The sequence below is a fragment of the Diabrotica undecimpunctata genome, chromosome 9 (genome assembly GCF_040954645.1).
Source record: "Diabrotica undecimpunctata isolate CICGRU chromosome 9, icDiaUnde3, whole genome shotgun sequence".
NCBI lineage: Eukaryota > Metazoa > Arthropoda > Insecta > Coleoptera > Chrysomelidae > Diabrotica > Diabrotica undecimpunctata.
The window spans coordinates 53,277,339-53,289,030 of NC_092811.1; the positions used below are offsets into that span (position 1 = coordinate 53,277,339).

The 11,692-nt window shown below is 32.8% G+C and overlaps 1 protein-coding gene across 1 annotated transcript; it reads left to right on the forward strand.

Annotated features, from left to right (window-relative positions):
• The first annotated feature begins 5,887 nt into the window (after positions 1 to 5,887).
• LOC140450751 (uncharacterized) lies at positions 5,888 to 6,619 on the forward strand. The gene has a single exon (XM_072544422.1). It carries the CDS (start codon positions 5,888 to 5,890, stop codon positions 6,617 to 6,619), a length of 732 nt encoding a protein of 243 aa, XP_072400523.1.
• The last annotated feature ends 5,073 nt before the right edge of the window (positions 6,620 to 11,692 follow it).

An 11,692-nucleotide genomic window follows, 5' to 3' on the forward strand; every position in this document is an offset into this window, starting at 1 on the left:
TGGCCTCTTTCTAGAAATCTTTGCTCAATCTCGACTTCATACTTGGAAGCTAAAACCGATAAACCATTTGCAAGGACAACATTCCTATTCTGATAACCACAGCCGTCCGAGAATATTATAACATTTTTCTTTTCAAAGGTCAAATATTGTTCTAGATGTTTTATTAAACACGTAGTGAATACAGATGAATCAAGGTCTGCCTCAGTCTCATTCCAAACGAAATTCATGCTGCGATGGTTTTCCAAGTTATATACTGTAAAGTTATGTACTTGTAGCTTTGTTTTATAGTACAAAGAACTAGCCTGTAACACTGGACACAATTTGACTGCCTGCACATCAACGACAAAACAGTAAATTTCTTTATGGATGGCTCTGGTTTTATCGGTTTCTTTTTCGACGCGTGCTAGGTCTTTTGCTGTAATGTGGGATGCGTATTGTTCATCTGTAACCTGTTTCATCTTGTAAGATGAACATATATCACATTGGTCCTTGCGTGGTTTAAACAATGCTAAATTCATTTCGTCAAATTCTGTAGAGAATTTACAATTTGATAATGGTACTTTCCTGTCTTTACATTGTTCTTTATAAAGATTATATACTTCAGTTTTCGATTTGAAATTATGTTCCAGGTATAACTTTCCAGTAGACTTGCGGCAATAGTGGCTCTCTATTTTAGGCAGCCTGTTCAGAAACTCTCGTAAATTCTGTACTCGCAAAATGTCCTGTTTTTCTTTTGGTGTAGACCCTCTTTTTTCTTGTTTGCATCATGTCACAACTTTCTAGAAATCCATCTTTTCGTGCCGCACTTACCCAGTTCTGTACCATCTTTTCTCCTACTCCTAGTGTGTTAAGTAACATCAGTTTGCAGACTTGTAATTTATCGCCTTTTAATGTCAGAAAGTATTGGTAGGTACCACTTCGCCTGGAAGGTCCATGTTTCACAATGTTTTGTAGCCTTCTATAACCAGTATATTCTCTTCCTAACATTCTTGACTGTTTGGTCTCGTGTTGTTCGTTGTCTAAATTTTCATGTTTAAGTTTTTCTTTTGGATCCTTGATCTTCATTTTTATAATGGGGTTTTTCTTCAAAAACTTCGCCAAGATTTTGGTCGGCTCTTTTGTTCTGAGGTACTTTATCTTCCAAATAGTCAGCAAGGAGTTGTTCTTTCAATCTTTGATCGTCTGGTTAAGTTGTGATATTATCGAGTTTGTCTACCGTTATATGAAAGTTCGTGTGATTGGATGTGCTATCGAGTACTGGATTCTCAAAAGTTTGATTTAAGTTGGTAAGCTCAGTCATTATGTAGGTGTCATTTTCAATATTCAGAATGCCAGATGAATCGTTGAGAGGATGTTCTTCTGTTACTATCATATCATAAATTACACCACCATCATGTGCTTCTGATGTACTAAGCACTTCCAAAATTTTCGCTGATTGTACTAAAGTTATCTCTTCAGTACAACTTCTATGAACTTCGACCAGATTTGCCGCTACTAGCCTAGCGTTTTCCAATATTTTTGCTCTTCTTGAATGCATGTCTGTAAAAAAGAAATCATTTATTGTAAGTACGTTCTTAAAATTTGATTTGTAAATTTTTATTGATTGTCATATTTTCACCAATATAACTAGGGTAAATGATACAGTCGTTGGCCATGTTAACATAAATTTATAAATATTAAGAATCTCTGCTGTTACTGAAATAAATCAAATCTACAGAATAATTTTGACAACGTCGCTTAATGTTCACCTAAAGTTTCATCTGGCTACAGTCACAATAAAGTGCTTAAAGGTTGTGGTTACTTCTTGCTGTCGCCAGTTTAGTTGTTCACAGGTAAAATCTTACGAATTTCTTAGGGATTGCACACTTGTTTTTGATCCATTATAAAGTTAATCGTTGTAGATATAGATATAATTTAGCATGATATATTAAACTAAGGTTCTAACTGATCAAATTTTAGGCCCCAAACATTTTTAGATAACAAAAAACGCGCGAATTTATTATGCCAATAACTATATCAATAATTTAGGTATATAAACAGTTATTGGCCGGCCGGCCAATTACTGTGATAAATTTCTAAAATAAACTTTCAGATATAATTTGTTTTCCATAAAAATGGACACTCTAAATTACATTTTTCTTATTGTCACCTTTAAATATTCTAAGATTAAAGCCAGGTTTATAAACGGACATAGTACTTAATCATAAGTCATAAACATAACTTCAACCACAATCATAATTCATAAGACTTAAGATTGGTTTAGAACTAGACATAATACCTAACCATAATATTTAAGAACTACTTCAGAAAATACAAACCTAACCAACTTTTTATAGAGCATGAATTTTTTTCTGGTCTTTAGATTCATAGAAAAGTGAAATAATTTTAAATAAATATGAAGATTAACAGAAAAGTTGCTTTGGCCATGGCAGCAGTACCACTTTATTTAACAATTGTAGCGACTATATCTGCCATAGTTCTTAACAAGCAAAGAAGAGTAAGAAGGTTTGGTGTAAGACCCATAAATAGAAAGCGTGATAAGGAAGGTCTATTTGTTACTCTATTTAAAGGTATGAAAGAGCTGGAATGGGATGAGGAACAGTTCTTTAAGTACACACGTATGACAAAAAATCAGTTTTATTATTTACTACGTATAACAAGACCATACCTACAGAGAAATAGAAAGAAAGGCTATTTGACACCAGAACATCGACTCGTATTAGTTTTGCAGTAAGTTCTTCATTAAAATAATAATGAATTTTACTCAGTTTTTTAATGGTTTTTAGTTACTTAGCAGAAGGCTGTTCAATGCAAGAAATCGCATGGAATTACAGAATAGGCAAAACAACAGCACAACAAGATTATTAAAGATACTTGTGAAATACTATGGAATGTCCTTTCACCCTCGCAACTGCCAGTCCCAACAGTTGAAGAATGGAAAAATAGAGCAGAGGAATATTACAAGCAGTGGAATTTACCAAACTGCATTGGGGCAGTGGACGGTAAACACATTGCAATAAAAGCACCAGCAAAATCTGGAAGTACTTACTTCAACTACAAGAAAACTTTTAGTATTGTTTTAATGGCCACATGTGATGCAAATTACCGTTTCACAATGGTGGATATTGGAGGTTTTGGATCGAACCATGATTCAGTCATTTTTAAAGCCAGTGGTTTAGGGAGTGCACTACTAAATGGAAATTTAAATCTTCCTCCCCCTAAGACCTTACCCAAAACAGATCTTCTAATTAACCATTATATTGTTGCAGATTCTGCATTCCCTCTACATCAAAACATAATAAGACCATATGCAGGAAACAACTTGGGTGAGAAAAAAAATATTTTTAATTACAGAGTTAGTAGAGGGAGAAGAACTATTGAAAATGCCTTCGGTATATTAAGTCAGAGGTGGCAAATTTTACGTCGTACCATACAGGCAGAATTAGAAGTTAGCGAACTAATTGTGCAGGCTACAGTAGTATTACATAATTTTCTTCAATGTAGTGAAAAGGATATGCCTAACTCTGAAAAGAGATACTGCCCTACTGGATTTGGCGATTATGTGGATGATAATGGATTATTACATGCTGGGACTTGGAGAGAGGATCCCTACTCCTTAAGAACAGTCAACAAGGTTGGATCAAACAATGCAACGCATTGTGCCAAACTGCAAAGGGAGAGATTGGCAGATTATTTTATTTCTCGAGACGGGTGGCTTCCATGGCAGGAGAATTATGTTAATCGTGGTGCTATCCCAGACCACTTATAAGAGAATAAAATATATAAAATATTTTGGAAATCGTTTTAAAGCTAAGTAGTACCAAAAATTTAAGGACTAATACACACAAGCAAAATATGATAAAAGTTAAATAAATTTTTTTCTACGTCTACGTTTTTTCCAAATACCCATTTTAGATTTATGGACCTTACCTTTATAAACTTACTGGTGTATTGTTTCTTTTGTATGTTTATTTTCTTTTGCCTTAGAAGAAGAAGAGACAGTATATATTTTAATAATAATAATAATATATATATATATATATATATATATATATATATATATATATATATATATATATATATATATATAAGAACAAACCATTTACATGAAATATTTTTCCTTTTAAGTGCAGCTTTGTATTTTGTATTGTACTAAAATTTAAATACCTAAAAACTGGGATAACTCTTGTAGGAATTGAAATAAATAAATATGGAATTCTGATTTAAAGTTTTTAATTATTTGTTTTAAACATATTAGGAATATTTTTCCACCGCATCAGCTATTTGCATAAAAAAAGATGCCTTTAATCTAATTTTTTCGGTGCTGTTAGGAATTTTTTTCATTTCCTGCATTAGCGCCATGGCAAAATGGTAATCCTCTTGGTCGGCATCATCATTGGACAGAATTTGTTCTATGTTCCTGCCTAAACTTGTACAAGTATTAACAAGTTTATCAATGGACACCTCATTTTTTGCTGCCTTTCTTTTTAGATTTTTTTCCACCCTGAGAGTACCAATTTCGTCATGTGTAACTTTGGGCGTGGATACTAACTGTGTCATTGTTTTTGGTAATGACACACAGTCTGATTTGGAAGTCCCTTGCCCCGACTCATTTGAAATATCCTCGTCTACCTCGTCTAAGTCATGTTCTGTGGGAACAGAGGAAAGAATACCTTCGTCGTCCACAAGCATTTCTGACCATGAACTTGATTCATGGTCAGTAGTCTTTTGAAGGAGTATATTGCTCTTGGTTCTAAAATAATTAACTATATATAGTGAGACAGTTCTCTAATACTCTTACCTAAATATTACCTTCTGGTCTGAATTCCTTTTGCAAGGAATCCCATCCTGTCATATAGAGTCCATGTGTTAATTTCAGAAGCAGAACCTGTTTTTATTTTTTTTCTTTTATTCCTTTCTCTAATAAATTTTGTTCTCAAATATTCCCAAAGTTCCTGACATTGTTGTACTGAAAAATCATACTAGTTGCATTAAAAGTTTCTCCAAAAAAAAAAGATGAAAAACTTACCCCTGGCTTCCAATATCACAGCAATAGACTGCCATGCATTTTCTTTTGCGATCCTGTCTTTATAATCTTTGCATTTTTGATCCCACAATTGTGGGTACTGCTCCACCATATTTATAAGAGCTTCCTCGTCTAAGGGAATCGCAGATGCACTCATATTTTATATTTTTAAACGAAATACTAATTATGAAAACAATATGTCGTTGAATTCCCTCCAAAAACATTAAAATAGTAGGGTTATGTATGATCTCTGAAGTAGGCTTGGAAACAGCAGGTGATTCTACCAACGCATGCGCATATTCCAACAATTCCATAATGTTTAATACTTAATTCATAAATGTTGAAATTAACCAACTTTGAAGGTCACGTTTTAAGGACTAAATTTATGTTTTATGTATTATGGTTGCTTTTAAATGGGTACATTTATTTATTAACTTTCAACATTATGCTTATATAATAAGATTATGGTTAGAGACTAAAATTATGTTTATGTCCGTTTATAAATCCGGCTTAAACAGTCGTTGGCCGTATGCTAATTACTATATTTCAATGTGGCCAATCACTATCGCAATCCTTTTTTTTTCAGTTATAATATGCCAAAGGTCTGTGAAGGTGTTTCTTACCGAAAAAAAATATAAAGAAGAAGATATAATTAAGGCTTTAGAGTCTATTGAAAATGGTATAAGTCAAAGATAAGCTTCCAAGTTATATCAGATTTCTCGAGCAACACTTCAGTTCCGGTCAAGTATCAGATTTAATAATAAAGTTTCTCTTGGACCTCACCCAGTATTAACTTCAGAAGAAGAAGCAGTTCTAGAAAGATGGATTTTGACCTCATACAAGAAAGGATTTCCTCGTAGAATGGAAGACATTCAAGCTTCTGTAAAATATTTCCTTGGCGCAGCTCCTAGAGAAAATCCGTTTAAAGATAACCATCCAGGAAGAGGATGGTATCACTCCTTCCTAAAACGTCACCCAAATATAACTCTAAGAACCGCAGAAGGAATAACAGCAGCTAGCTCAGTTGTAGCCGAAGCAGACATAAGAAACTGGTTTACTAATCTAGAAGACTATTTAAAGGAAAAACAATTATTTGAGATTCTTGAATATCTCAGCAGAATCTACAATGGAGACGAAACCTGTTTTTGGCTTTGCCCAAAGAACAAAAAAGTTCTTGCACCAAGAGGAGCGAAAAACGTTTATCAAATACAACATCATTCAAAAAACAATATCACAGTGATGTTTACATTTTCAGCTTGTGGTGTTGTGACCCCACCTATGATTATCTATGCTTACAAAAGACTGCCAGCTAAAATTGTTAAATCTGTACCTGACACCTGGGGAATTGGATACGGTGATAACGGTTGGATGAAAAATCAGCTGTTCTACGAATATATAGGAAACATTCTTTATCCTTACTTAAGCAAAAATAACATCAAATTTCCAATAGCCTTGTTCGTCGATGGTCACAGCACACATTTAACCTATGAAATAAGCGAATTATGCACAAAGCTACAGATAATTCTAATTGCTCTGTATCCTAACTCGACTCAAATCGTGCAACCTGCAGATTGTGGAAAAGTGCTGTATTAAAGTTTCGGAGAGAGCACCCTACTGAAGTTGTAACAAAGGACAATTTTGCTGCAGTTTAAATACAGTGGTTGATAATATAAAACCAAAAAATATTAGAAATGGTTTTCGTGCCTGTGGGCTTTTCCCTTGGAATGTATCCGCAATTGATAGTAAATCAGTAAAATTACATTCGAAACGTTTAAAAAAATTGTTGGAGAGGAAAAAATGGAAAGGCTTAAAAACTTTGTTGAAAGTGATGCACATAATTCCGATTTTTTGACGTTGTATTATATTTATAAAGAATTTTTGGAGGCAAGTCCATCCGTAAATACTGATCAACTGGAAGATATGGATAAAGGCTAAGATACAGATCAGCAAGGAGGAACAGACTAATTTCATGGGACGATCCAATCTGAAATCTGTGAGCCAGAATTAACTCTTGAAATCAGAAATTTACAGGATGAAAAAAATGAGGGTTTTATTAAGCATACTTTGAAAATTATCGTAAATAAGCAAATGTTTGACATTGAAAATATTCCTATTCTAATAGAAGAAAATACTAGCTTCGACAACCAAATGCCTAACACTTCATCGCTCACCTCTAGACACGTCTTATTAAATAAGTTGTCTTCATCAATCAGCGATTATGTTATTTGGCCGAAAACTTCTGAAAGGAAAGGAAAAAGAGAGACGGAGAAACTACCATTTGTTCTGACTTCGTCCGTTATGAAAAAGGCAATTAAAGAAAAAATGACTATAAAAAAAGAACTGGAGATGAAAAAGGAGAAACGTAAGACTGAAAGGTTGAACAAAAAAGAACTAAAAGGAAAACAAATTAATAAAAAAAAAGCAGGAACAAAAAGAAAGCCTAAACATAATTATACAGAAAGATCACCAAACAACACTAACGTTAAACTTGTTTTTAAAAATAATACAGATCCAGAAGCCGTAACACGCACAGCAGGTGATATAGAAAACAATGATCCCAATATGAAATATTCTCCAAATGTAAGTGTTAATAGCTGTGCAACCAAGGAAGTATCTAAAGTAGTACACGCAGACGATGGTGATGCTTTACTCAATGTAACGAAAACCTTGCCAAAAATGGACTTCCAAGATGGCCTTGAAAACATCCAAAGTTGTCTTACTGTTGTGCCAGAAAAATCAAAAAGAAAACTGTTTAGTGACAACAGTCAAGATGGAATCATTAACACGAATATGGTTATTATTACACCATTAGCTCCTAATCCATTTAAGAACAAAACTATATACACTGGGCTGTGCTATACGTGTGTAAATAATATAACACATAGTCGATATGGAGTAAAATTTTCAAATTGTTTCAAAACATATATAAAATATATTTCCAAAAATAAGATGTTATCCTCCGAAATGGAGAACTTTTTGTGTAACGTTTGTTTTGACAAGATAACATTGTAATTGGTTTGTAATTTCTGGTATTTATTAAAAATTTTTGAAACCAAATTCGTCTTTGATCACTAAAATTATATATAATTTTTAATGGTTTTTTAGTTTTTTTAACCAAAATTAAAATAACGCAGGTAGGATACATAAATAAGAAAAATATTTACCTAGGATAACTTAGCCCCTTACTGGTGGCCAATTACTATCTACTTACTATGCCAATCATTATCAAAATTAGGCCAATCACTATAAAATCTGCTTTTTCAAGAATAAAACTTGTTTTATAAATACTAAACATTTTTAAACAATAAATGACATACAGAGTCATAAAGAGGATACTTTAGTCTAATATTTAGTGTATTATTTAAATATATGGTTTTTAATACAAATTAATGCCTTGCACATTTATCAAACTCCAATGCTTAAGTGGCCAATCACTGTAACCTTTACCCTATAACTGGTACAAATGTGAAAAACGCACTACCGTTTATATTTTACATTATAGTAAAAATGTATAATAATACAGTGTCAGTAATACTGTATTACAACAAAATTTCTTCCATCAGAAAAACAATTTTTATTGTATTTTCATGATTACAGAAAAAATGTCTTTTATAGATTGAAAAAAGGAAACGGAAGTAACCCTCAAAATAAAGAATTATACATAACTTGTTCCAACCAAAACTTCCGTAAACCACACTTGGATCTAAATGAGGTTTTTAATGAAATAAAAATATATTAACGGTATTCTATTTTACGATATGCAGACAATACACTTATTTTAACGTTTGCGTAAAGAAAATCAATGACTTACATATTTTATAGCTGATTTATAAACTAACTTTAAAGGTCAAACGAATTACTACCAACACGCTTTGCCATTCAAGCTACACTGTGGGATAAGATGAGTTGGAAATAAACAAACAACGCGAGCGGGTTAGGACTTGTTAGAAATCGCGGGAATGGCCACCTTACTATTTTATTTAGGTTACGAGAATTTAACAGCATATAAGGATGCACGGTTGGTGGCCTTTGACACAAAAATATGAATTTTCAATTTTTTGTGGGTTACGATCTGTCAGCATTAGGCTATCGACATGTTTAATGGTAAAAATAACAAAAAAAAATATTTTTTTCACATTGTTTATACAAAATACAAAAAAAGTCTGATTCATATGTCCTCGACGCATCAAGGAATTTGGATATCGGTTAAAATACTTGGGAATTCCAAGGTTGGCCAAATCCAAATTTCTAATTGATTCGATGCAGGGAAATTCCACTTTCGCTACGTAAAACAAAGGATTTGTTTTACATAAAAGCAGGTAGATTTTCTCTCATCGGTCAGTCGAGCTTGCCTCTTCTACTGTAGACCTAGTCGGTGCTATTATTGTTCCAACTAAGTTATTGTTTTATTTCTGATTTTCTGTATACCTTTTTATTTTAGCATTATTGTATATTCAGACCTTTTCAGGTTAGAATAATACATTGATCTATATTTGTTCATGTACTGATTGTTTGATATTTTATTTGATTATTTTGATTGTTTATTTTTCTTGTATTTTGTGTCTAAGTTGTTCTTCCGTAAGTTAAGAACACTTAGAAATATTTATCTTGCTTTTTCTATTTTATATTTTGATTTGTACTTTGTCTAAGTAGTTCTTTCCGGTAAGTCAAAGAACTCTTAGAAATATTTCTCTGAATATTTGACTTGTTATTTTAATTGTGCGTCTAAGCCATTCTTTTCCGGTAAGTCAAAAGAACACTTAGAAATATTTTCATAATCATTGTTGCATTATTATTTCCGATATTTTATTTAAGATATTTTCTTCCTTAAGTTAAGAAAATACTTAATACATTTGTCTCTTTCATTTTCTATTTTATGCTAAGTTGTTTCTTCCGTAAGTCAAGAAACACTTAGCAATATTTCCACATCTTTTCTATATTTGATTTTTCGTATTTGTAAGTCGTTTCTTCCGTAAGTCAAGAAACACTTATAAGTATTTGTATTCTTATTTTTCCATATTTGATTCTCTTGTTTATTTTCACTCTAAGTTGTTTCTTCCGTAAGTCAAGAAACACTTAGAAATATTTCCATACCTTGTTTCATATTTACATATTTCATTTATCTGTATTTCTGTCCTAAGTTGTTTCTTCCGTAAGACAAGAAACACTTAGGAATATTTCTGCATTTTTCTATTCTTTTATCTTGCGTATTTTACTTTTCATTCTAAGTTGTTTCTTCCGTAAGTCAAGAAACACTTAGAAACATTTTCTTTGCATTGTACTTTTATACCATTTTATTTTTCTTGTTTACTAAGTGATTCCTTCCGTAAGTCAAGGAATATTTAGACTATTTTACCTGTTCTGTTTTCTATTTTTGATCTGTTATTTTGTAACTGCTCCTTGGAACTGTTGCCTATAACAGATACTTGTCACGGTAACCGTTATTTTATACCAGTAGAAGTATTAAACCATTTTATCAGTGACAAGCAAAGATGGTCAACACCCGGTCTAATTCCGAGGACAGGAAAAAGTCCGCAGAGCCGGCGATGGGTCCTACAGGCCGAAACGCCCCCTCTCGGCAACACATATATGAATCATCATACGTAAGTCACACTTTTAAGCTTATATCTAATATCCATGCGAAAGTAATTATTTTGTGTGGAATAATTTGAAACAGTTGTTCTGTTTGTTGAAACATAATGATGTAGAGCATTTCTCACACACTACAAATGTTTGTGCCTTACAACTGGAAAGTTTTCGAAACGCCACCCCATGTAGGAAAGTGGCTTATGTTGTCAGTTTGAATATCTGGTGGAGGCAAAGGTGCTACATTACATTTCTTTTTTCTACTTTCCATTTCTTACTGGACTCCAGATGATCTACCTCTTTTTGGAACACATAATTGACCAATAGTCATAAGTGTTCGAGCTATATCTATTCTTAATTCAGATAACTTCATGCACTTTGATTTTGAAGGTTAGCTCTTCTGTATAACAACCTGGCATTCACAACTGCCATATATAATAAATGGTAAAAGAACCTCATATACCATTTTGTTGATCGCATCTTTATTTTATATCGACCCAGAATACTATCACTAGAGGTTGACCCCTCCCATATGACGGTTGTACTGTAATACTACTGCAGGACAAGGTATATCAATTTTATTTTTCTGCTTCCTATCATATCTCTTTACAGTCTGAATAGGATCTGTTCCTATAAAAGAGGATAAAAATACCACCATTTTATTGTCTTTTCAATAAACATTGAACATATTCAGCTACATATTCACCTAAGCTTCCTCGTACCAGTTTCTTACTCTCCGATTCCGTTGGGATCTTGCACGACGAAATTCTATTTCTTCTTACTGTTCCAAGGGCATGTATACCCTGTTTAGCTAAATAGCCTATTACTGGTAAAGAAGTGTAGTAGTTATGAAAATATAACTTATAAAAACAATTTTTTGGTATTTCTCGCGCCATCCTTATGGCAATATTTCCAGTTACTCCCAAATCAGGTTCATCCTGAGGCATGTTAGGAATAGTTTCGGCACCAGTATATATCCCAAATTTGTAACAAAAGTCTGAATCTCCTGATAAAACAAAAAGTTTATATCCACATTTATGGGGTTTTAAAGGGAGATATTATTTTATGTGGTGACGAGCT

Excerpts from the sequence above, each read along its gene's own strand:
- LOC140450751 (XM_072544422.1), top strand. The coding sequence starts at position 5,888 with ATGGAAGACATTCAAGCTTCTGTAAAATATTTCCTTGGCGCAGCTCCT.